Source organism: Cheilinus undulatus, linkage group 22, assembly GCF_018320785.1.
Source record: "Cheilinus undulatus linkage group 22, ASM1832078v1, whole genome shotgun sequence".
Lineage (NCBI taxonomy): Eukaryota > Metazoa > Chordata > Actinopteri > Labriformes > Labridae > Cheilinus > Cheilinus undulatus.
In genome coordinates, this window is record NC_054886.1 from 20,080,683 (window position 1) to 20,106,513 (window position 25,831).

Sequence of the window (25,831 nt, forward strand, 5' to 3'; positions counted from 1 at the left end):
GCCAGTAGCAAATTTTCACCCCCTTGGATGTTTTACCCTTTTATTGATTTTATAAATCACTCATGGTCAATGTGATCTGGCTTTTCTGTCAAAAAATAGAAAAAAAAACCTCTCTTTAATGTCAAAGGGAAAACAGATTTCTTAATTAAAAACATGAATTGTAAAATAAGTGACCACATAAATATTCACCCCCTTTGAATGACTGACCTAATTCAACAGAGGTCCAGCCAATTGGTGTTAGTCGTCTCCCTGTTAGTGAAAAAGGTCTAAAAAATAAAAGGAGGAAAGGTTATTCAATAGTTTAAGTCAGGGGATGGATACAAAAACATTTCCAAGGCTCTAAACATACCCCCGAGTTCAGTTAGATCCATCGCCAAGACATGGTAGTAATATGGCACAAATGTAAAGGCCCCAACATACTCGGGCGGAAGGGACGCGGAACAGACTCCGCGGAGGTCTGCGCAGACTCCGCTCCGCATACTGGTGTCACACAAAACACTGCTCAGCATGTATTTTTCACATTGACCCAATTTAAATGTGACACCGACCTGCATTTCGCACTTGTTTTTCCAGGTCAGTACTTCACATGTCCTTCACCAACATGGCATACTCCCCTTCCTCATCTCTTGTGGCATTTAATGGCCGTACATACCACCGTCTCTTAATTTAATTGCTTTGCAAAGCCAGCAGGCAGAGCAGCTCCTCTTCCGTGTGGTCAGTGTAGGACGCCATGACAGAAAAATGTAAACAACACGCAATGATTGTGGGAAATGTAGGATTTCACAGGAAACTACTACCCGGCAGTGCGCTTGACTATGGAAGCTCTGATGACTGCAGACATTTAAGCATGGAGTCCGCTCCGCTCACAGTACGCTCGAATATGTCCGGGCCTTAAATCTGCCTAGATCAGACCGTCCTCACAAACTGAGTGACTGTGCAAGAAGTAGATGAGTGAGGGAGGCCGCCAAGACACCTATGACTACTTTGAAGGAGTTACAGGCTTCAAAAGCTGGGTAGAAGGTCAAAGGGTAAAACACCAAAGGCGGTGAATACTTTCTTATAGGCACTGCTCATTGCACTGTTAAGCACAGACTCAGCAGATGACTAGGCAGTACCCTAGGATGCTCTGGACCTGGAAATTATGTTGCTGTTCTTTCTTTTTTAAAATTATTTCTGCAAGGAAGATGATCCACAGTTTTGGTGGAAGTAGTTCAACCGTAACTGCTGACTTCATCACAGATGAGCACAAAGAAGCATATATTATGTATTCATCAAGTAATCTTAATCATTCTAAATAGTTTTGATCAATGGAAACTGATGGTTTTATCCAGAAAAAACAAAATTAGATACTCCAATTTACCTGTTTATAAAAATCTTTTTTTTCCATTTTAACAATTATATTTCAAGACAAAGAACTTAGAAGAAGTACAGCCATGTGTAGATCAGTAAAGAGGCAACTGCTTGGAGACAGGGTCTATTTTCTTTGCTTATAAATTGCATTAATGCATTTATACATGTCAGAAATTGCCAAGGAGATCATTGATGGAGATTTGTGGTCAAGGGCATTAAAAAAAAAGTAATATATTTTCTCCTTCCTTTTTTACAGAGGATCCAGAATACAACAGACACACTGCTGGACTTATCTGGACGAAACATGTCTGACTTTTTGGTCAAGACTTATGAGCACTCTGGTAAAACAAGGTAATGTGAGAGCGTTGTGAATATTTTGACATCCACTAGAGTTTCTGTGAGTACACTGCACCATTTGAAGAGCTTTTTGAATCAGGGCTTCACGGTGCATTCACGTATCCCAGAGCACTTCAGAGACCAGTGACTCTCCTCAGGCGCTTTGAATTTGGTCACACATGTATTTTTTTTATTTATTTATTTGACAACAAAAAGGGCCAAATTACTACCTGGGCTGCTGTTTTGATTGTTGTTGCTTCCACTTTCAGAAGGTCAGATGAGTCTAATATAAATAAAAGGACAAAATCCTGCACAGTGTGGTGCCATTTCTGTCACGGCATGTTTTTGTAGTTGTCATGTTTTGACAAATCCTGCTGGGATGCTCTTCTAAATGCTTTCCTTATCCTGTAATTTTAAAGTATAAAACATTCATAGCAAACTGAGAGTGATTGAAATAATCAGTTTCAAGCATAGTCTGTTTTTTAAAGATTGTTTGTGTGCAGAACTGTTTTTGTTTGCATCATCAGTCTAATATCTGCCATTATTTTATGTCTGTGTGTGTAGCTTTGCAGGGAAAGTATAAAATTGTGTGGGCGCTTTAGTGCATTCTTAATGTTACTCTTATTCCCTTACCTCCTCTTGAACTCCTCTTTCTTTCTCCTCCTTTCCGCCTCTTCAGGTACGGAGGGATATCTGTCGGAGCAGTCAACTCCCAAGTCCGTCTGACCGAGGCAGCAATTGAATCCACTTTCAAGGATCTCACGGACCTATTCAGCTCATTTCAAGTATGTGATAAACATTGCTATTCATAGAGTCAGGCCTGTTGATACTCTGGAATATATGACTCGCCAAGGGGCATCCAGAAGACTGCTGATCAATTCAATTTGTTCTGAAAACTAAGGACAAAAGCATCATGAAAATCAGTAGTGTGCTGAGCCTTAAATAAGAGCTTTGTTAATGGCAGGGTTCACTTTTAATAACCCATTATGCTTGATTTTGATCAGATACATTTAAAGTTATTTAAACATACAAGATGAAATGCCATGGAGGAGCCTATCCCAGCTGTTATTTGGTGAGAGGCAGGGTACACCCTGGACTGGTTGCCAGTCAATCACAGGGCTGACATGTAGAGACATACGAAGCACGCTCACACCTACGGCCAATTTAGAGACACCAATTAACCTAATGAACATGTTTTTTGGTGGTGGGAGAAAGCCGGAGTACCTGGAGAGAACCCACGCGTGCACGGGGGGAACATGCAAACTCCGCACAGAAAGGCCCTGACCAGGAAGCGAACCAGGGACCTTCTTGCTGTGAGGCAACAGGGCTAACCCCTGTACCGCCATGCAGCTGAGTCCTGGTTCTGATGGTGAAATTTCATATTTTTTGCACATCAAATTGTTTTTGAACTATTTCTAGACCCTGCTTCTGATTTGGCATAGTTTCTGTAACGGCCAGTCTTAAATGTTCCCAAATGTAAGTATCTTTGTATGACTGACATTATAGATGATATGAAGTGTAAATGGCCAGGCACTGCTTTGAGACATATTAACCAATGCAAATCATGTAATTCAGTGATTGGTGCATTATCAGTAGTTTATTATTTTTGTAATAACATTTGGTCAGATTAAATTTTGGTGTATTTTGTGGCTGTAGAAGCTGTTTACAGACTGATATTCTTCTGTCAAGGCTGCTGCCATCTTTTAAACACACCGCTGTAATTGCAGCCCAGTGTTCTTTGTTCTGTTAGCCTTTTATCCCGGGCACAGGTGATGCTTTGGATCCTTGGACACTCCTGAGTTCTTAAATGATTGAGAAAGAAATAAAAAAGGAAAGAAGAAAGGGTTTTTAGATTCCTCCTGTCTATTTTGTAGAGTGTCCATGGAAACTGGCCATGATTATCTGCATGGCTTTGAATAAATCGAGAAATCTGGGTCCTGGCTGCTCAGGATCACACAGATTCACACACAAACCTTTACTCCTTTTCATTTTCTAATTCATTTTACTGCAAATACCTCTATTCACTTCAAACACACACATCAGTGCGCTTTTACTCAAGCAAAGCCTCTTGAACTTGGTACTATCTGACTTGCTACCTCCGTGAATCTCCCTATTTCCCTCTCTGAGTTGCTCTTGTGCTCACGCACACTGAGTTGCTGATTAACATTTCAAATTTTGGATGTTCAAATTACTCTGAGATCAGCATATTGCCTCGCCCTAAGGCGTCTCTATTCTCATCCCTACCTGGGCTCCCTTCGCTTGTCTCCTGGATCTGGACGCTAATGTGACTTTAATTCGTGCAGCGGCAGTGATGTAACCCTAATGGCCGAGCATTAGCCTTCCCAATCTCTGCATTCCCTGTTATTAAAGTGCTACACTGTCCTTGGGAAATGTCTGGGCTCTGTGCTGCTCGGCAGGCATTCAGATGTGAGACGTTAACGGGAAATAGCGTGCTTTTGCACTTTGAGCCACCTGCGCAGATGTCGGAGCGGGCTTTGAAATTTCGGTTTAATTGCATTTCCTGTGTCTAGCAGGTAGAAATAGAGTTCACTGCAGAAATAGGTGATGGGAAAGAGAGTAGAGACAGCCTGTGTGCTGGAATTTATTTAATCAAGCCAGAAAATGTATTTAAAATAGCACAGTGTCTGACGTAGATGCACTTGATGTCACTGCTGTTTCCCGAAATGTTTATGCAGGCTTCTCAGATGTGATTTTCTTTTGACATTTTATTGTATTCAGAGAAATAAGAAGTTGACTATGCAAACCACAAACTCCCTCTGGACCACTTTACACATTGACACTCTGACCCCTACCCCTAACTTTGGACTCAACTTTTTCTGTGAAGCTCCATTCCAACACTCATACATGCAGGTAGTCCAGAGTGCTTCAAAAAGCACAGTCAAGAAAAAAAAGTCAAGCTTGTAAGTCTTGCTGGCCTCTAGGGGTGTAACATCAGTGGTTGTAAGCTGTGTGCTTAAATGAAATCTAATTAATACACATCTATAAAATAATAAAGCAGACTTATTTTTCACTTATAGGATGTTTCTCTTACACAAACAGAGCTCCTTTCAGTTTGCATATGTGTTGTAGGATTCAGATTTTATAAAGCATGTTTTCTACATTAAAAATGAAAATAAAAAAGCCAAGATTTTATTTTAGTAGGCCCAAATTACCTAGTAATTATCTAGTAGTTCAAGACTAATTACAACGATATTATTATCTAGTAATATCTCAAGAATAAGATGCCAATAACCTTGTAATATCTTGGGATTTTACCAAGTAATAACTTGGAAACACAGTAATATTAATTGAGTATTTACGTAGTAATAATGTATTAATTTCAAATAATAATGTTATTAATGCATCCAACCTCCACTTGAAAAGCATGCTAACGAGCTCTGTTGAGTAAAGGAAGTAAAAGAAGATAAAAGAAGTATTTCTGTCCATCCCTCCTGAGTAATTCCTGTGTGATTTAAAAATGTGGCCCATGTCAAGTTACATTAAAGGCACAATGCCTCTAATGTCATAGTGGGCTGAAATAAAGAATTATAAAGCAACTAATGTAGAAAAACATTCATCTTAATTCTAAGAAACTTTTGGTTAATACTTGATATTATCAAATGTCAAAGTTATTACTTGATAAAATTATAAGGACATTAACTTTTATTTTTGAGAAATTACTTGTTAACATGTTATTACTCTTAAATAACCTGGTTATTTTTAGGACATTACCTGGCAATTAGGGCCCACTAAAATAAAGTACTACTGATAAAAGTCAGACTGATTTTTGTAAGGAAAGTTTAGATGCTGAGGAAAACCAAGGCAACTTTGCAAGTTACGTCAACATCTGAAGCAGGGGTGTCTGACTTACATTTGCTCCAGTGAGATGCCCTGCAGGCTGGACTATTTTTTTAGCACTATTAAAACACTGTCATGTTTAGACTGCTTGATTATTTATTACATTAAATTAGTCAGTGCTAGATACATGTACCAACCAACCAATGCTGCCCAAAAAATGTGAATAGGCTACTTCAAGAAAGATCACCAGCAAGAAATCTAAACAAGTCAGACAAGAATGACATGCTGCCTTTGTTTAATTTAACACAAATATTTTTCACAATTTTAATGTTTTTAGCTTCTACTGTTGATAAACGTATAAGTCTTGATTACTCATGGCAGTATTGCTGTTTAAGGCTATAAAAGCAATCCATTTAACACACTATCTGGTCTGACACAATATTCCTCTGACCTGGGATCAGTGCATTAATAGTGGTAGTCCAGTGGGGAGAGAGGTCTGCCATACAGTCTGGTCAGCTTGTACAGTTCCAGCCTTCGCCTGCTGAGTGAAAACTTGTCTGCATGTCCATTCTATCGGAATCCCATTGACATCCCTGTATGTGCTATAAACCATCCCATCCGTGCGTGTCATTTTGAATACCTTTAAGCGCTGCTTCTCGACCTAAGAAGCAGACCTCTCAGGTCTAATGCAGCCTTTGCCCGGATTAGGATTAGATGTTCAGTTAAAAAGAATTTTTTCCATGACAAAAGAAATTTTTACCATTTGATGGGAGCTGAAGGTAAATACGCCACAGGACTTATGAACGATGTCTCAGTCAAAAGTAAGCAATCAAGACCATAATGTCACTTCTTGTTGACATACAAATAAATTATATGCAGGCAAATTCAAGACTAATGTCTTTGCATCATCGTTGGCATCATATGTTACAATAATCAGGGGTTAAACCAGTTAGGATTAACTCCGGCTGGCACACCATTCACATTTGTGGCAGACTTTCTGTTATGCACAGTATTTGGGAGTGTTTTTTATCTAGAGAGCAGCTCATTGTGGCCCAATCAGAGGAGGAAGCTTTGTTTAACAAGGCAAAAAAAAACTCACATTCATTAAGACCCAACTATGCAAGAAACTGGGAGTGCACCTATGTGCAGGTGATTAGTTCTACAGCAGTGATAAAATCTTGTTAGAAAGAAAAAAGACAAAAGAAATCTTTCATTCTTTCATGAAAAGCTTGCCATCTCTATCAGCCTCTCTTATTGACAGCATGTCTGCTGAACTGAGGTTATGAAGCATCTGCATGCTGTACATGAAAAGAGGTACTCTTGAGTTGCTTTGTCACCATATTAGCTGCAGAACCAAAGAGTCTTTTTGCCGAACCAGTCATGTCTAAGATTACACCCTGGTATCTATGGCCCTCTCCTGATCTTGTTTCATCCTCTTGGTGCTGTGTAATGAAAACATAAAGAAACGTGAAGATTCCCTGCTCTTGCTGAAAGAAGCTTCATAGACATGAATAGGAGTCTTGCTCTATGCACTGATGTATGAATAGGTGATGACTTCGAACAGAGGGGTTGTTATTTAACTCGAAAAACACTCCTGCTAGCGTAGAAGGGGGCGTTCTTTCTTTTCTCTTTCAAATTACAATATGGAAAGTGATGACAAGTTCACGCTGCACTATTGAAATGATGTGTGAACACTTTGTTACGCCAAAGGAGCAGACTTGATCTATGGCATGGCAATAAACACGCTCTGAATATGTTCTTGAAATATCTCCAAATTTCTGAGAATGTCACAATGCTGGCGTAGGATTGGCTGAGGGGAGGGTTGTGGGATCAGAATAATAACGCAAGTGGTGTAATCTCTTCATCCCCTTGTCCTTAGGTAACTGTCTTTGTGGGCTGGAAATATCTTTTGTGTCTAATCCTTTCCACTTTCCCTCTTTCAGTGCAGACAGGCACTTGCACCTGAGCACGCACTTGCATTCCTGGGATGTCTCACTTGATTTTTCTCCTCGTATTTTAACCACACCCCCCCCCCCCCCACCTCTCTCCCTAGTTGTCACCTGCGCTTTTCCTCTGCCGGCCTCTTCCTCGCCCCACCATCCTCTCCTCTCCTTTGCTTTAGCCCCCCATGATGAAGGCAGGGTCCAACAGGAGGTCCATTTGCATTTATATCACACACGTAATGTGCTCAGCACTCCTATGGCTGGCCTGAACAGCATGGTATCAACATGACACTTTGGAAAATCACATGCCTGTCATCTCGAGGCCTCATCCCAAGGCTCATTTCACAGGAACATGAGTGCAGTTGAGCAGATTTTTAATGCAACCTGTCCACTTTCCCTTCTCTGTGCCATTTTTCCCTCTCTTCACAACAAAACAAGTGCAGCACACTGTGCGCTCCACAGAAAATCCTTTTTCTTTTTACATTTTTTTTAATCTCTATATGAACACTTAGGGGTTTACTATCCAGTCATACTTCTTCCATCTGATTAGCCCATTCAGTAATAAGGCGATGTCTGTTACTGGTAAATCTTTGTTTCATGTTCTGTCCCTCCTCTGGTGATTTTAATTATTTCACACTATTTAATAAAACAGAAATGTCAGAGGAGCAAGTGAAAAAACTTGCAAGTAGCCAAAATAACAAGGGACATATTTTTGCCCAAGTCTGTGGGAAATAAGTGGCTCAGCACACCCCAGCGCTCTCTGAAAGTCTTAATTCTTGTCTCCCTCTGCCGCATATTTTGCATTTCAAAGAGCAGAAGTGGTTTTCCAAGTGCATCCAATTAAGTGTTTTTTTCTCTTGTTTTTTCTCCATTTTCATTAGGATAATATGACTGATCAGATCTTCCCGAAGGCTGAGGCGCTGCTGAAGAAGCTGGGAACCAGGGACAACGTAAAGGTATTAGATTAATTGCCTTGTTCTCCTTTGCTCTGCTGATCCATTTGATGCAACGAGATGAAAGTTTGAGGGGGAAATGAGGCAGGTGCATTAGAATTTTTGGGCAGGATAATGATAATGAGAGAGTAAAGGGGCAAACTCACCTATATCTGGTCCTTTTTTGTTTCTTGAACATAACTAGTTTTATAAGCATTATACTAAAACATTGTTTTATTCAGCATAAAGGGTATATCATGTTAGGTTTAGGATATGAATGCATATTTTGAATTTCTACCCTTTATTGGTAATGCAAAATTAATTACGTATCAATCTTTTAAGCAGTTGTGTGCCTTGTGTTTAGTTGGCATGTGGTGAGGCTGCAGATCTTAAAGCACGGTTTGAATCTGACCTGTAGGCCCTCTCCTGCCTGTCATTCCTTACTCTCTTTCTCCCCCTTTAATGTTTTGGCCCTGCTTGAATTAAAAGAATGTAAAAGGCTGAATAAGTTCAATTAATGAATTTCCAATTCAAGTCCCTGTAAAGTGATTAAAAATCTGTATTTTTAGTTTGTTGTATGACAGACTATAGTGATCTGAACCACCAGGCCAAATTTTGGTTATGAAAAACATCTCAAAGTTTATAGAATTAAACTTTAAAACATTTAAAATGAGGCAGTAATATTATGTAGTAATTTGCTGAACTTCTGTGCCGCTAGAGCTCCTGTCTCTTGTATTGACGAGGACATAATGAGCATTTGCAACTTAAAATTGCAGTCAGTGGAAGGCTGTGGGCACAAGAGCAGTGCCCCAGGCAGGAAGCAGGAAGTAACATTAAACACAAATCTACTTATCAATGCACATTGCACATTTTTATCCTTAAATATGTCATGTCTATAAAGTACAGTCATGCACGAAAGTATTGGCACTCCTGGAATTTTTCCAGAAAATACACCATTTCTCCAAGAAATTGTTGCAATTAAAAATGTTTTGGTATACACATGTTTATTTCATTTATATGCATTGGAACAACACAAAAAAGCAGAAGAAAAAAGACAAAATTGACATAATTTTACACAAAACTCAAAAACCTAGCGCCCTTTATTGACCAGCAGCCTTTAGATGTGCAGTCAAAACTGAATATCCAAGACACTCTGATGTGATCAGAAATCCTTTATTGAACAGGAATATCTGTGTGTCGTAGCTCTAAGAACAGATGTTTTAAAACAAGTCAGGTATCGTGATAAGTCAAATGACAAAAGTCACAACAACACGGAAGAAAAAAAAAACATTTCAGTCTTGGACGCTCTCGTCATACATTTGACCATTTTATTGTAAGATGGATAAACGGTTTTACTTGGCAGAGAAGGCTCTGCTTAAAGATGCTCCCTGGGTTAGCCCAGCAGCATGCTTTGACATTTTAGGGAGCGCATGCCTAGAAACCTCCATATGGATAAATAGATTTATCACAATGTGTACTGAATACAATAAAATTAGTTCAACAGCAATCAATCTATAGTCGCATGAATCTGAATAAGAGGGTGCAACAAGCTTTATGCTATAAAGGAGGAGGCTTGAGTGGAGGAGGTTATGCTTTGCCAGCATCAGCAGCGTGGTGCATCTTCGTTAATGCAAACAGGGGTTAGTAAGAAGTACGTCATATTTAAATGAACCAGTGTGTTGAAAGAAGAGCTGTGGTTAGCTGTGGGAACGGGAAGGTGAAAATTGGGATCAGCTGGCAATGTACAAAAAACAACAAATTATTCATACTATTGCAAATTTTAAAAGCTAGTTAGAGTAGTCACCACAAAAACCTCAATATAAACTCAAAAAAGGACATCATATTACTGTCTGATGTGATTTTTAACCACATCAGAGCACCTTGGATCTTCAGTTTTGTATGCCAGCTCTACAATGGAGTCTATTTGCAGATAATCTGGCAAGTCTTTAGTTTATTTTTGCTGTTTCAATCCTCATCCTCTCATCCTGAAGAGCATCTGATCCTAGTTACATTTTTTAGACATTTTTGACTCTGTGTAGCATTCCTCTCCTCTCCCTATCTCATACAAATATCTTGTCCTAATGTACTCTATCTCAGTGAGTTATTTTCTCCCTCGGAAAATAGTGTTTTATGTAGTTTTAGAAGTAGAAATGCAAACCCAGCTTGTCATTATATCTTTTACTCATCTTATAATAACCCTCTTGTGTTTAGTAGACACGCTTGTTGCTTTTTGCTTTACGTTATCTTGACTTGAGCACATCAAATTATATTTAATATGCAAGATGTGAAATATGTTAGTAATATAAACAAACTTAATTTAGACCGATTTGAGTCGCCACTGATGTGGTGAGACCAGAGAGGCACAAACATGCAGACATAGTCTGAGTGTGTGTGCTTATTGTGTGTGTGTGTGTGTGTGTATGTGTAGTCCATATCCTCCTCTGTGAGCCCGTGTTATGTTAGACTGACACTCAAACACCATCCACTCTTAATTAGCTCTGCGCTATCAGCAGGGAGTCCTCTCTTACTCCCACTCTCTTTCATCCATTCTTTTTTTTCTTCTCCACCCCAGCAGCCACAGACTCCGAGAATCACTTACATTATAAAGAAAGTGTTCAGAAATGTTTCTTTTACACAGCACGCTACGCCGCATCTAGATTGGCTGTCATTGGGGCCCTTTATCTTCTATTTAATAAGAAACTGTTTGTCACATCTGTGGCTTTTTCTTAAAGAAAAGTCTTCTGCACAGAGAAATCTTCTGAAGATTATTTGACCCCTCTCCTCAGAGATCTTTTCTTGCACTAAATAGCCAAAAATCTATTTTTCTTTTATTTCTACTATATAAAAACTCTCTCACACAGAGATGAATGCAAAAAATAGACAGAATACAAAGCATCGATAGGTGCACGCCTGCCCAGCAGTAATACATTTTATCATACAAAGAGTCTGCACAGACAGCACCCCATTGTCAATGTAATACTTTCTTTTTTAACCAAGAGATTTCACAGGATTGGGAATACTTACATATAGAAGTGCCAATGAACATATCAAATGAAAAAGACCTTTAAAATTAGAGACTGAAGATTAAACAACAACTATAAAGATTATGCTAATACTTCAGATTTACGAGTAGCATGACAATAAACATGAAAGTGCAGCTAAACCCTCTGATCATTTTTTTAAGATGAAGCCAAAAGAGGCCATTCTACCGAAATTGGTGCAAATTCAGAGTTGGAGTTTGATCAAAATTTGTATGCTCTTTCATAAACATTTTATCATATATCTGTTAAACTATATCTAAGGGATACATCTTTAGTAAAAGTACACTCAATGTTCATTTCGTATTTTCAAACTATCTCTTTATAACTTCACTTCCCCCACATTTGTCACTACTGCAACATAAACTTTTATTAAGAATAAAATCATTGTTTTACCTTTTTGAATTTTGCTTCTTCTCCCACTGTAGACTATTTTTCTAAAATTTGTTTATAAGGCTTTCACAGCAAAATAGATTTGAATCAATTTTTTAACAGTTTTTTGATGTTGATTTCTAAGTTTCATTTAAATCTACCTATTGTCTTTCTTCATATTATTTCTAAATCTGATTATATTGGCTTCAGAGTGTTTGATAGTTAAAATTAGACATACACCTAAACAGTCATTATTATAAAATGTTGGTTGAGAATGAGAGGTATTTTATTTTTTGGCAAAATAGCCAGTGTTTTGGTAGTGACTTAAGTGTTTTTGCAATTTGCACCAATTGGGTGGAGTGGCCCATATACAGTATATGGGGTTTTAGTTGTGCTGTTGATCATTCAGTGTCCAAATCTTGATGTTTAAATTCGCAGTTCGGTGTTAAAAATCTTCATAGTGGCTGCCCTCTACAGGTTGAAACCGATGTACTGCAACTGAATATTTATGAGAATGTCCTGTTGCCTGAAGTGATGTATGAGATGCCCTCTGTCAGCAGTGGCCGCCCACTTTTCCATGGCCGTTAACATTTGTAGTGCCTGAAAGTTGAAATTTGTAACTTTACCAATCAGAGTCATTGTTGTAACACTGTAGCATCGTGGGAAATGTAGCTTAAATGTTGTCTTTCTTAAAAACAAGGTTGATAGTATACTTGCTTATGTCTTCTACATGGCAAAATATCTTTGTTTCCCTGTTTGACCCAGCTTTTGTTGTGAAATTTTCAATAGCAGCCAATCAGAGACATTGCTGTGGCACTAAAGGATTGTGGGTAGTGTAGTGCTGTTGTTTGAGATGACATATAAATGTATGCCTTATACATGATCATTTATCATTGTTTCACAATCAGGTAGCTGGTGGTAAGACTATCTTGAATGGTTGTGAGATTATGGCTAATAGTCATATCTATAAAGTGCCATAGACTGATTGATGTGGCTGATTAGGGACAGCAGGAAGGAGGGATTATTATCCTCTCTCCCTCACTGCTCTTTATATGACATTCTAAATGCATTTTCTGAAATTCCAGGGTAGAAGTATGTAAATTCTGCTGCCAGGGGTCTCTCAATCAAACAAGATATGATGAGGAGAGTTGTGTTGCTCAGCTGTGCCCACCTCTTCTGTCACTTATTACAAAAGTCCAATGGTCACTTTTCCAGTGATATACCCAAAGTGTAACCACAGTGTTCCAGCAGTGTGTTCTCCGTACATTGCTTCAAAAAGACAAACATTTTCGCTTTAAACTGCTCCACACTTGTCTCTTCTGTCTAACCTGCATGCATCTTTCTCTATTATTTGTCCATCAGAAATGTGTTGATCACTGCTTCACCACATGTTGCTCAGAGACAGCTAAAGCAACTGCAAAGCCTCTGCATGCTGTTATCAGTCCTAATACCTGTCTCCACCTCTGCAGGTGTGGTTCTACAACCAGGCATGGCACAGCATCCCATCCTTCCTTAGCGTGGCCAACAACGCCATCCTGAGGGGGAACCTGCTGGCAGGAGAAGACCCCCACCAGTACGGCATCTCTGTGTCCAATCACCCTCTGAACCTGACCAAGGCTCAGCTCTCCTACGTTGCTATGTGAGTCATCAGAACAGAAAAAATAGGGTTTAAAGGTAGATGGTGGGTGGGTGTTGCATGATTTTCACTTACTGCTTGCCATCTGTCTATTTTTCCTTGTGGTGGTAAAAGTCATAGTAAAAGTCTAAATGTATATATTTCTTAGTTAAGAAGAAGAACAGCATTTCTGAAAAAAATTATACTGAAACATTTCAAGTAAAAGTATAACTAAATAACGTTTTTTGACAGTGGACAGAATTATGGGAATGAAAAGCACTGTTTAAATATAAACTGCTTGGAAAGAGAAGAAACTTAAAAACCAGCTCTTTACAGGAAAAAAAACTTGTGAAAATTAAGTTTTTAAACTTCTTAACATGTCTCAATTTTGCTTATATGATACAGGGCATATCATGGGTAAAATTTGTTGATTCAGTTGTCACCATGTTGACCACATTCACTGCGTCCATTTTACATGGTAGTAGCTGATGTCAACCCCTTTATTGTCCCAACTTTGTTCCCAGCAGCAGTGCGAAGTGTTGACAAGACTCAGAGTTTACACTTTTTTGGTCACTGGACACTGTGGCCAGTAGCCCTTCAGAATTCCAGCCATATATAACAACCACAGGAAATATGTTTGAGGTAATTGGTTCCCAACCTGGGGTCTGGGACCCTTTTGAGTTGGGATGTCAGAGATAAACCGCACACCTCTCACCAATTTTTGAAACCACTTGTAATTTGACCAAAAAGTCATGACCAGCATCCTTTCGCTAAATGTGAGCAATATATCAATGATGTTTGACATGGCTCATATTTGACCAAGAAGTCATGACAGTGAACCTGCTGCCGGATTTCAGCAAACAATCAACCATTTTTGGAAATGACTCAAAATTTGACCAAAAAGTCATGACTGTGACCCTGTTGCAAAATTTGAGACAAAAATTGGCAATTCTTGTAATCACTGATAATTTGATCAGAAAGTCATGACTGGCATCCTTTCAACAATTTTGAGCAATGTATCGATGGTTTTTGACATCGCTCAAATTTTTAACAGGAGGTCATGACTGCAGACCTGTTGCAGGATTTCAGAAAAAAAGACAATTTTTTAATCAACTCAAAACTTGATCGAAAAAGCCATGACCGCGACTGAGTTGCCAGATATTGCTGAAAAATCAACCATTTTTGGAAATGACTCAAAACTTGACTAAAAAGTCGTGACTGTGACCCTGCTCTTAAATAATATGGTTTTTAAACACCATATGGTAATAACCCATGCTGCTTAAAATATTGGGGAAGGTTTAAGAGATAAAAAATAGATACTACTGGGTCCTACTGCTCAGTAAGTCATGGGATATGTGAAGAAAGTTGGAGACATTTGTTGATATTTGATGGAGCCTTTGAAATGGGACATCCTTTGTCCTGCTGTGACACAATTGATCTTCCAACCGTGAATTGGGACACAGCTTTTTTTCTTCTTTATCTGTGTTTTCCTTGTCTTGTTCTTCTTCAAGTTTTTAAAGCCCTTTGGTATCCACGATGATACATCACTGCCATCCTCATTTTTTTCACCTCTCATTTTCCATTCATTTACTCAGAAATCATGAAACCGTCAAACTTCTCCCAAACGAATTTTGATAACGAAAGACTCTTACAGGAGATGTAAGCAGGAACCCCTAAAATTTAAAATACATCTTATTTTCTGTGATTTCATTTCTGCATCAGAAAACCTTGTCTGAACCTTTCACCTCTAAATTTCAGCATGTAGTGCAGCCAAATTGTGTTTCCTTCTTGTTGGTAGACAGTTTTTTGAGAAACCAATGGTGACTGGGAAACAGAGAAATCAGGCAGAGTAAGACGGACAGAGTAATGGAGTGTTTGAAAGAGAAGCAGAGACGGAACAGACTAAGGGAGAACAGAAGAGTAAAAGACGACACAATAGAAAGTGTAAGATAGATGGATGGATAGATGGGGAATTTGTCTGAGTATGCACAGATTTGGAGGCCCATGGGAGTCCCTCATGAGGATGTACTGTTTTTTCCTCAGGCTTTATCCCAGCACTGGCGGTAGAGCAGCTCCCCATGAGAGTGAGAGATTAATGATGTGCTAAAACCCAACATATGGATGTAACTGCTCGCTGTGTACTGAGCTCTGTTTTGTTTTGAGATTATGAACTGGTATGTGTTTCCTCGCCATAATCTGTTGCAGATATTTTGTTCGAAGACGTCATCCCAATCGGCCTATTTAATGGGAAGTAGCTGAAATTTTCCCCCCTGCAGCAAATTACCATGCAGCGCCATGACCACAACTCCAGAAATTATGCAGGCAATTCAATGGCTGCCACCAATCACCACAGAGAAGCAGTTTTACTCTGTCCTCCACCGCTGCTCCAGCCCGATTCTCTGTCAGGTATTTATGTAGTGATCAGGTGCTGACGACAGGCCTGAGTTAGAGAGCGAGGCTGCACAGGGGTTAGGAGATAATTACGACCGCCTGCCTAAAGTAGATTCAGGATGAGCCTCTCTTCCTCTGTGCCTCTGTCAGACTGTCACGACTGCAATTTATAAACTATGATTCCCAGATTAGCTTGGACACTGTTATTGTTCAAAAAGCTTGCAGGTCAAAACAAAAAGGACGAAGTAAATAGAAGTCTTCTTGATTTGAAGACTAAATACACATAAATTTGGTTACTTAAGCTCTACTTTAATTTATTTTGTAACATCGATGAGTTTAATAACAATGTATGGTGTAAAAAATCCACATCTCTCTACTCTACAGTTCCTTAATTTTTTAGTCTCTTTAAGCTTATAGTCTTTGGGATTTTGGATCCACATTTACTCTCTTCTGGTCTCAGAACTTTATGCTCTGTGATCAGCCAGCTTCAACAGGACCCTTTACTGCTTAACTACTAATGTTGCATCAGAAGGAAAAAGTACACAACTGTTGTACTCAAGTGTGAGTAAAAGTAGTGTTTTTAAAATCTCCTTAAGTAGAAGTAAAAAGTTTTTGAGTTAAAAGTTTTTTTGTTTTTTGTTTTACTTAGTAATAAGTAGCTACTGAGGAGCTGTGTAGTGAAATATGACCTTTTCTTTCTGGCAAGATCAACAAGAGAATAGATCTCCAACCAGGTTTTTCAGGTAAAAATCTGGTACTCCCAGAGTGTCCCTCATTTAGGTGTTTTTTTTTTTTTTAGATGGCCTAGCAGTCTAATGCACTACCCATGTACGCAGGTGACCCGGGTTCGAATCCAGCCTCTGGTCCTTTACCGCATGTCTCTCCCCACTCTCATCCCATTTCTGACTCTATCCACTGTCCTCCTCTGTCCAATAAAGGCACTGAAAAGCACAAAAATATATCTTTAAAAAAGAAGCTATAAATTATTCTATTTTAGGCTGAACAGAATATTTGGTAGATTGCACAAGGTTGAACAATTTTGGAAAAATATATAGTTGTGATTATTTTGAGTCATTGCAAATTTAATATGAGTTATTGTATTGAAGGGAATATTGATTTTGTGTCTTTCTAACTTTAATAAGACAAAAATACACAATAACAAGGAAAGTGGGAATTTTTTTGCAATTTATTCTAGAAAAGAAAATGATGGTACGATGGTAGGTACCAGATTTGTCCAGGCTGACTGATTGGGTCCTGCACCTGCGACGTCATGAACAATCTTGACTACAGCAAATTTACTTGGACAAACAACAATACAGCAGAGTTTATAGATCGATAGATATTTTAATCATTCAGTTTAAGATAGATATTTGTAATGTTATATGTATTAAAATGGACTGGTTTTTCAAAAGTTCATTTTTTTTCTGTCAGAGCAGTGATTTTTTTACTTAATCCCTTTACATCTGCACATAAAGTTAGTTTCATTTATTGCTTTTCATTAACAATAAGTTAAAATATTGATCAAGACATCAATTATATCATCCTTCTGTTCTATAGCAAGAGCAAAAAGGGAGTCAAGGCTATCTGAGACACTGTAAAAGTCTTAAAATTGTAATATTTTATTCATAATGATGTTTCTAACACCCTCAATATCACCTCAAAAAATATTGAGGGTTGGAAGACAGTATGAATAACGTTACAATGCTAAATTTAGCTCTCAGAGTTAGCTTTGTGGAAAGCTAAACTGTTAGCTTCATGAGCTTCCAGCTAATTATGATGTCATCACAGCCAATCATAAGGTGCTATGTCATCAGAGGCCGCAGCTCTGGGACAGATCTGTCAGCCTGGACACATCTGGTACCTACACTACTTGAATGTTCGCGTGATGTTTAGAGGCTCTACAGTAGAGCATAGCAACTCTGCCTCAAAAAATGTACTAAACTGGTACGTTGAAACACATTTCAGGTCCTGCTGCAATTTCAATTCTGTGATTTGAAAATCACAGTAGGACATAATATTTTTTAATCTAAATTTTGATGAATTGCTCAGCCCTAAAATACATCTCTCAGTTTCACAGAAGACAGATGCCTTATATGTTATTTTAAAATTAAAGTGACACTCTCTTGAAGTGCACTTTATAGGTAATTCAAATGGTAAATTTTACCATAAGCATGCATCAGTATTACCACTTTACTCACATAAAGTCTTTTTGAGAAAATATGGCTCTGCAATATTCTTTAGAAGTGTCACATTCTGGCACCAGTTTCAACAGTATATATTTATATTTATAGACATACATTTTTAGGAGTATGCTTAACTGCTCATGCCCTAAATATGATGTATAATTTAGCTGCAATCATATAGTAATTTTTGCGCTCTCTGTGTAAAACATCCCACAGAATTGTCAAATGTATATGTGGCACCTAATTAATTTGATTTTTTTCCTATCAAATTGACATCATTTTCTACTTTATTACATAATTCTACTTAATACTAGCAACATCCTGCATGTTGTGCCCTTCAGCTTTACACTTGATAATTATCTCATACTTTCAGCCCCTCTCCACTCTCACATGTGAGGCTTTGCCCTGCAGCCCCCTTCATTAAAAAAAAGCAAAGCAACACATCCTGTACAGCTCTGCCCCCACTGCTCATCTTTCTTGCTCTTGCATTATTAGTTAATTAACAGATTGCTTGTCCTTTTCTTCACAGCAATTACACCGCTTCAAGAATTCAGGGTTAGATCAAACTCCCCACCTACCCCTGAAACCTGTTGAAATGTTCTGGCACGCACCACGATGAATTAGCTTATTTATGAGCTGTAATTGCATCTGCTTTGGTCACGATAAATACAGCCATGTAGCATGAGTTAAGTCATTGAATATGCTAATGCCACAACAGGAAGTCTTGTGAAAGATTATGTTAGGGCGGGGGTTGTGGCAGATGGTGAAGAAGGAGCCATGTTTTTGTTCAGCGCTAATGGAGTGGACACACTGAAGGATATTTTCCAAGCTAGGACAGCATGAAAGAAACTCCGTAAAAATCAAGGTGAACATTTGAGAGGAGAAACTGGTAATTTTCCAACATGAAAAAGGGTAACTCTTACATTTTCAGAATTCTAGTCTAGATTTTAAAAAAAAATCAGTTCCCTCTATTATCATGGGTTGTCAAGACACAAAAAGAAGCTGTGAACCAAGCATAATGGCCTATCCTGGGTTCAGAGGCCTAATTAGCTTCAAAGGACTTTTTATTATAAAGAAACAGCATCACCAGAGCTTGTCATCCATGCAGGTGAGGCTTGTCCTATGAAATCATCATACAGACACCTAACAAAATTTGAGTGAAATGAATTAATTTTGTCACAAATATGCTTAAATGCATAAAAATATTTCAACAAATAGATTAAATGTGTTTCTTTTCCATTGTATTGTGGATAATGAGCTAAACATTGCTTGAACATTGTTCCTCATTCTGCCTCGTGTCCTGGCAACAGGAGAATAGTTGATCTCCCTTTTTTCTAAGTTTCCCTCCCTATAATGCCAGAGATAAAGATGTGAGCCATTACTCCTTCAAGAGAAGCATTTAATTTCAGCAAATACCACCCTTTAACTTCATTCAGTTTCATGGGAAGCATGGAACAATTCAATTTAGATTTTAATTAAGTTAAAATGTTGTTTTCCATAAAGATATCTTATGTGCAGCACCCTGAGGTTAGTGCTACATATTTTAGCACATGTAGAAACACTATGATCATTAACAGAGCAAATGTGTGAACTAATTTTCATTTCTGACACAATTTTGTTCACAGCAAAATCGCTGTTCTCAGAGTCAAGAACACATTTAAAGTACCTCAGAGTATTCAAAGAAATTACATTTTAAAGTTTCACTCAGTTTTTAGCTGCACTTTGGATTTATTTTAATTTTTTCAGCTTCTAAATCAATCTCCTGTTTTGTTGTGCTCCTTTTAAAATTCCAGAGCAACGACCTCCACGGATGTAGTGGTGTCCATCTGCGTTATATTTGCCATGTCCTTCATCCCAGCCAGTTTTGTCCTTTTCCTCATCCAGGAGAGGGTGAACAAAGCCAAGCATCTGCAGTTTGTCAGTGGAATAAACCCAACTGTCTACTGGTTAGCCAACTTTGCCTGGGATATGGTAAGAGCTATTGCCTATATAAAAAGATGGATAACCTTGACCTACAAAATTGATTGTATTATCTAGTGTAGTTTGTCATAGTAGACAACGAAGACCACATCTGGGACACCTCGCAATCTTCCAACAGAAAGTCTGGTTGCACATTTTTTTAGTGGGCCCCAATTACCTAGTAATTTTATAGTAATAAGTAGTGATTATCCATTCATTTCTGAAGAATAGGGCAGAAATTACCTAGTAATAAGTCTGCTTTTTACAAAGTAAGATTTGGTAGTATTAAACAAGTGTTAACCTACTAGTCATTAAAGTACTTCTCAAGTAATTCCTCATAACATTTTCATGATTTTGTGGTAATTAGGTAATATTTTACCCTTACCCTAACCTTAACCCTCATAATACTGTGATAAAGCTTAGATAATTAGATGGTATTTTACCAAGTAAATTTTCAGAAATAAAATGAGAATTTTTCATATAGGTTGCTTGATAACTCGCAGGTAATTTCTTTATTATCGAGGGTGTTAGGGTTAGGATAAGGGTGTTCTTTACTCTCAACTATATCTTGATAAGAATATGCGAAACTAATCTTTCATTCCATCTCTGTTAGATCTTCTATCCAATGATTTTGCTCCGTCTTTTCCCACCTTATGTATAAAATAATCTCCAGCCTCTGAAATTGATAATGTAGTTTACACAGTGATGCTTTTGGGAAAAGCTTCACCAGAGCAACAGTTATTGGCTGAGGCGTAATTATCGACACTGGCTGCCACCGCTGGTTACACTCAACATGCTCACCGGCAGCCTCCCTGAGGCATAATTGAAGTAAACATTTTATCAGGTATCTCTGGTAAAGAAATGGCATCAGGTCGCTCATCATTACGGTGGATAAATAGTGTCTAAGAAGGAGACAAATGCACCCAAGGAGCCGTCTAATGATTGTAGCCTGGAGCTGTGCACATTAGCATGCATGCACTGTCAACAATAGAAATATTGCCAAAAATCCATGAAGAAAGCTCCTTAATATTTCAGGGTGAGCTGTTTATGTCTCTGTAGGTGATCATGTTTCACTTCACCCTGGTACACTCCATGTGTTTGTTTTTATGTGTGTTTGTTTTAAGGAGCCCTGCAGCCACAAGGGAACATCAAAAATACAAATAAAATACATTTTTTCAACCCTCTCTGGAGATTGACCAAATTAATCCACCAATAAACTTTTTTTCAGTCTTTTAGTATAAAAATGTTCTGAAATCATTGAAATCAGTCCTTTATGAATGGACCATACATCTTAAATACAGGAGTCTAATTTTTCAAATTAGTTTAAAAATAAAATAGTTCTTTGAGTTTTAATTTAAAAAAGCTAATTTTTTACAGTCAGTAGTAACTCCTCAAAGAATAATTTCTTTATCCTGCACTGCTCTTTTTCTTAGTTTTGTGTCTGTTTGTGTTCTGACAGTGTAACTACATCGTACCCTGCTTGATAGTCATCGTGATCTTCCTCTGCTTTCAACAAGAGTCCTACGTGTCTCCTGCTAACCTGCCTGCTTTGATCCTGCTGCTAGTTTTGTATGGGTGAGTGGAAAATAAAACACCTCACAAACTTGTATCTAGTAAGAATGAAAGCCTCTCAGGATTTAAAGTAGTTATAAAACTTTCCAACTCAGCACATGTTACTTCACATAATAATATTTTTCATGCACAGTGCACTGTATCTACTAACTAAACCACATTATGGATGCTACAGTGTGATCACACTTTTTAAAAATGTTTTTTTTTTAGGGGTGCAGATGACCAGGTGGTTAGGTCCTACCCCATGTATGCAGATGTCCAGGGCTCAATCATTTCAGTGAAGGCAGTGACATCAGCTAACAGACTGTCTTTAGATTAACTGCTCAGTGATTTCTGATCATTGTAGCGTAAAGCTGTAGGGTGATTGGTGGTGGGTTGCTAAATTTGTCCTGCCCAACTTAAACCAAACCAGGAAAGAGTTGAAAACCTTTCTTACAGTCTAAATCCAAAATTCAGCCACACAAAGATCTCAGTGTTTTCACACATTAACAGCAACCTTATCCCAACATATCTAGTGTGTTTTGTGTTTCACTTTACAGGGACTTTAAATACTGAGTTTGAACCACTGCGAGCCATGCGTGGGTGGCATTTACTGCCCAGTAGTGTTTTTGTGGGTGACTTATTGTTCATGTAAATGATCAGTTTAGACTTGTGAGGCTGTGAAATTGCACCCCTGACCTTATTTGATTTTGTGAATTTAAAGTGGCCTCATTTCCCTTTATTAATCTGTCATATAAACTCTGCTGTTGACTAATAATCAGGATATATTTCACATGATCTCTTTTGTTTTGACTTTATACATTTTAGCATTTTAAGATCAGGGTCAGGAGGTTGCTTGTGTGTCATCTCTGTCTTATTTGTTTTTTCTTGCAGGTGGTCCATCACCCCCATGATGTACCCCGCCTCTTTCATCTTCAGTGTTCCCAGCACTGCGTATGTGGTGCTCACCTGTGTCAACCTCTTCATTGGGATTAACGGCAGCGTGGCCACCTTTGTTATGGAGCTCTTTGATGATGATGTAGGTGGCAAACACAAATACCTGCCCTCATTTTAAAGAGACTCACACAAATGTATGCACACAATGCCTGGTAAAAAAGCAGGAGCAGACATTCAGGCTCCCTAAGCAGCATAAAAAAGATGTGTTGAATATGTGGCGGCGGATGGCTAATTGACATGAATCATACATAAATGCTCTGTGTTTTCCAAGCAAAGACTTCCATGTGGGAGGATTGTGTGCACCCACCTGTTATAACTTTTAATATAGTTCCTTTATCCTCTCAAGGATTTTTCAAAGGATTTATTTTCCCTATTCTCTTTAATGTTTAATCGTTTGGTGAGAATCGGGTCCTCTGAGAACTTTTCCTCATCCATCTTTCAGCAAGTGTTCATTTAAACTGCAAGCTGCTTCAGTCTCCGGGGAATCAAAAGACAAAGACACCAAAAAAGAGCTGCATAGGAAATGGAGAGCTTTGGAGGAGAGTGTGGGGCGGATGTTGACTGTCAGTCATTTTACTTTTTGATTATTATTTAAATCACATTTTATAAGAAAGAGGAGAAACAGGCCTACTCTTGAGTATAAGCTTTCAGTAGAGGGACTTCAGCTCTGTAAAGGTGCTAATGATGAGAAAGTTATCAACTTTTCTTGATGTTTTTTTGTTTTGTTCTCTGAACTAAATATGTCTAACTTGATTTGTAGACATAATTGTTGTTTGCACGATTTGCATACATCACCCACACTTGGCTTTTTTCACATTTTGTAGCCTCCTGCTGATCACTCATTCCTTGTCAACAGACACAACAGCGTCTCTTTCTCTGACAAGCTGCTTAAACATGCAATGCTTCATCAGAACGTCTCCCACGGCTCCGAGTCGGCATTTCAGACGAAGCGTTATGTTGTCAGAGAGACTTTGTTTCCCCACACTCTGTCCCCTCCGACAAGCCTGCCTCTGACTCGATGTTTCCTCCGGCGACGCTCTGCTATGGCATGGGATGCTTCCCCGTCTCCTAACGAAGCTGCCTCATTTGCATTTTGATTTCATTACCACGCATTCATAATCAATTTGTACTTTCTGTCTGGTGTGTCTCACCTCTAAGAATGTCATTCTTGCCATTTTGTTGCTTCTGCATTCACTTTATTTATTGATACACTCTTAGCTGAGGTTGCCTCTCATAAAAAGTGCCATTGGTGATAATTTAATGGAGGCTATGATGCACAAAGAGACAGATTTATCATGCACTTCTCTTGTTCCAGGCACTAGGGACAGAGATAGTGTTTCTCTGAGACTTGACGGGGACAGAGGTCTATGATTATTCTGCTAATCTGACTTGATTTCACTGCTGATAACAGAACCTGACAGGCTGACATCAATCACCAAATGTTAAAACTCTTCAGGTTTCAACTTGTGCACTGTCAGAGGAGATATCTCTGTGAAACAGGCTCCTTACAGAAAAGCTAATGTAGATACGACAGTGCCCCAAGTTAGGTTAAAGAGTAGATCCTACCCATGACAGCTTAATTCAGTCTTCTCCTTTCGTGACGTCTGCGGTTTCAAAGCTTCCTCTTATCATTTTGAGACTTCTCAGTAGTGGCATTAGTTAAACAATGTCGCTCAAAAGTAAAACTACAGGCTTCAGTCTGTTCTCCGTTTTCCAGGTGAGGCTTCAATCTGGATCCCTTGTGGGCACAGCACCATTTCTAAAAAATCAGGGTGAAAAGAAGAGCTGCTGTGTTACAGACTCTGCCCCAGTTTTGTCTCCAGACCGATGGGAGATTTTCTTCCCCTCAGGACCGTCCAGGTCCCCACGGACTGCATCAATCCCAGCCTGCCTTGTATGCTAGGAGCAGAGCCTGAGTCGATACCTCCTCCACGTGCCGCTCAGAGATAACCACAGGCGCATATAGACTTTTAAAGAAGGACGTCAAGGTCTGACAGTGCAGTCATGGCACTACCTAACTCATGCAATCGGAGTGCACTTTGAAAAAAAATTCACTGATACCCGAAACAGGGATTAAAGCAGTAGATGAGTAGATTTTGCTTTTGATAATTAAATCCAGGGATCCTGGTTGACTGTTTCCAGTAAATCTCTTTGCAATATCTTTTGTGTAGTCTGAGAACAATGTAAAAACCTTAATATTAACCTTTCAAAACAAAGTTTTACAATAAATTAAAAGCTTAAGAATCAAAACAACATAGGAACCCAAAAAGCATGAGAACTCAAAGAAAAGAAGAACTAAAATAAGTAAGCTCAGGCAACAAAAGAACTAAAATAAATAAGCTCAGGCAAAAAAAAAAAAAACATTAAAACAAAAAAAGGCAATAGAGGGTGCAGATGGCCTAGTGGTTAGATTGCGCCCCATGTATGCAAGCACCCCGGGTTCAAGTCCAACCTGTACCTCATTCCCCATTTCTGCCTCTATCCACTTTCTTGCCTTGCTAATAAATAAGCATAAAAAACCCCCAAAACATAAAACTCAAACAAAAGAAGAACCCAACCATCTAAGAACTCCATCTGTTGTTTTGTTAAATACAAACAAAACAACACAAGAATGGCAAAAATATCAGAACCCAAAAAGCAAAACCACCAAAATCAAAGAACCCAAACAACCATACATCTTAGCAGCAAAACACCCCAACAAGAATGGACCCAAGCAACAAAAGAACCCCAAAAACATAAGAAGCCAAACAGACTAGACCAGTAGTACCCAGACAACAAAGAACAAAATAATCCAAACAACGTTGTTAAAAAAAGCTGAAACAGCAAAAGAACACAAGTTGCCATACTGCTAGAGAATATTAACAGCAAAAGAACACCAGAAGCACAAAAAACAACAGCAGAAGAATCTAAACAGCAAAAAAAAAAAAAAAAAACTAAACAAAAAGGGGTCCAAAAAAAAAAACACCCCCCCCCCCCCCCCCAAAAAAAAAAAAATCATCAATACAAGACCAGAGGAACCCAGACAATATCAAGACTCCCAAAACTGAATAACCTGAACAACATCTGAACCCCAAAGCACAAGAACCCAATCAACAAAATACACAAATAACTCAACCAGCCTGGCAGTACAAGAACCATAACAATGTATGAGCCCTGACAACATAAGTACCAAAACATCAAGAGAACCTGAACAACAAAGAAAAGAAACAAGATAATTGAAACAACCTACCACATAAAACACAACAGTAAAACAACCTAAAATACTGAAGATCTCAGCAGCAGTAAGCCTAAAGGAAAAAGGGCTGAACAACAAAAGAAAGAAAATCACCCTAAAACATGAGAACCTAGGTATGAAAATACTCAAAATTGTATAAGAACTCCAAAAACCCAAATAACAGACATACTA

At 38.5% G+C, this 25,831-nt stretch overlaps 1 protein-coding gene across 2 annotated transcripts in view; it reads left to right on the top strand.

The window, feature by feature from the left end:
* The window catches only part of LOC121504174 (phospholipid-transporting ATPase ABCA1-like), a 269,110-nt gene that overhangs the window by 181,937 nt on the left and 61,342 nt on the right, over positions 1 to 25,831 (top strand). For both annotated transcript variants that reach the window (XM_041778824.1, XM_041778823.1), the window contains 7 exons: positions 1,607 to 1,701; positions 2,366 to 2,471; positions 8,309 to 8,383; positions 13,239 to 13,408; positions 19,752 to 19,929; positions 21,377 to 21,492; positions 22,363 to 22,507. In XM_041778824.1, the coding sequence (XP_041634758.1) occupies positions 1,607 to 1,701; positions 2,366 to 2,471; positions 8,309 to 8,383; positions 13,239 to 13,408; positions 19,752 to 19,929; positions 21,377 to 21,492; positions 22,363 to 22,507 (885 nt within the window). The remainder of the gene's footprint in view (positions 1 to 1,606; positions 1,702 to 2,365; positions 2,472 to 8,308; positions 8,384 to 13,238; positions 13,409 to 19,751; positions 19,930 to 21,376; positions 21,493 to 22,362; positions 22,508 to 25,831) is intronic.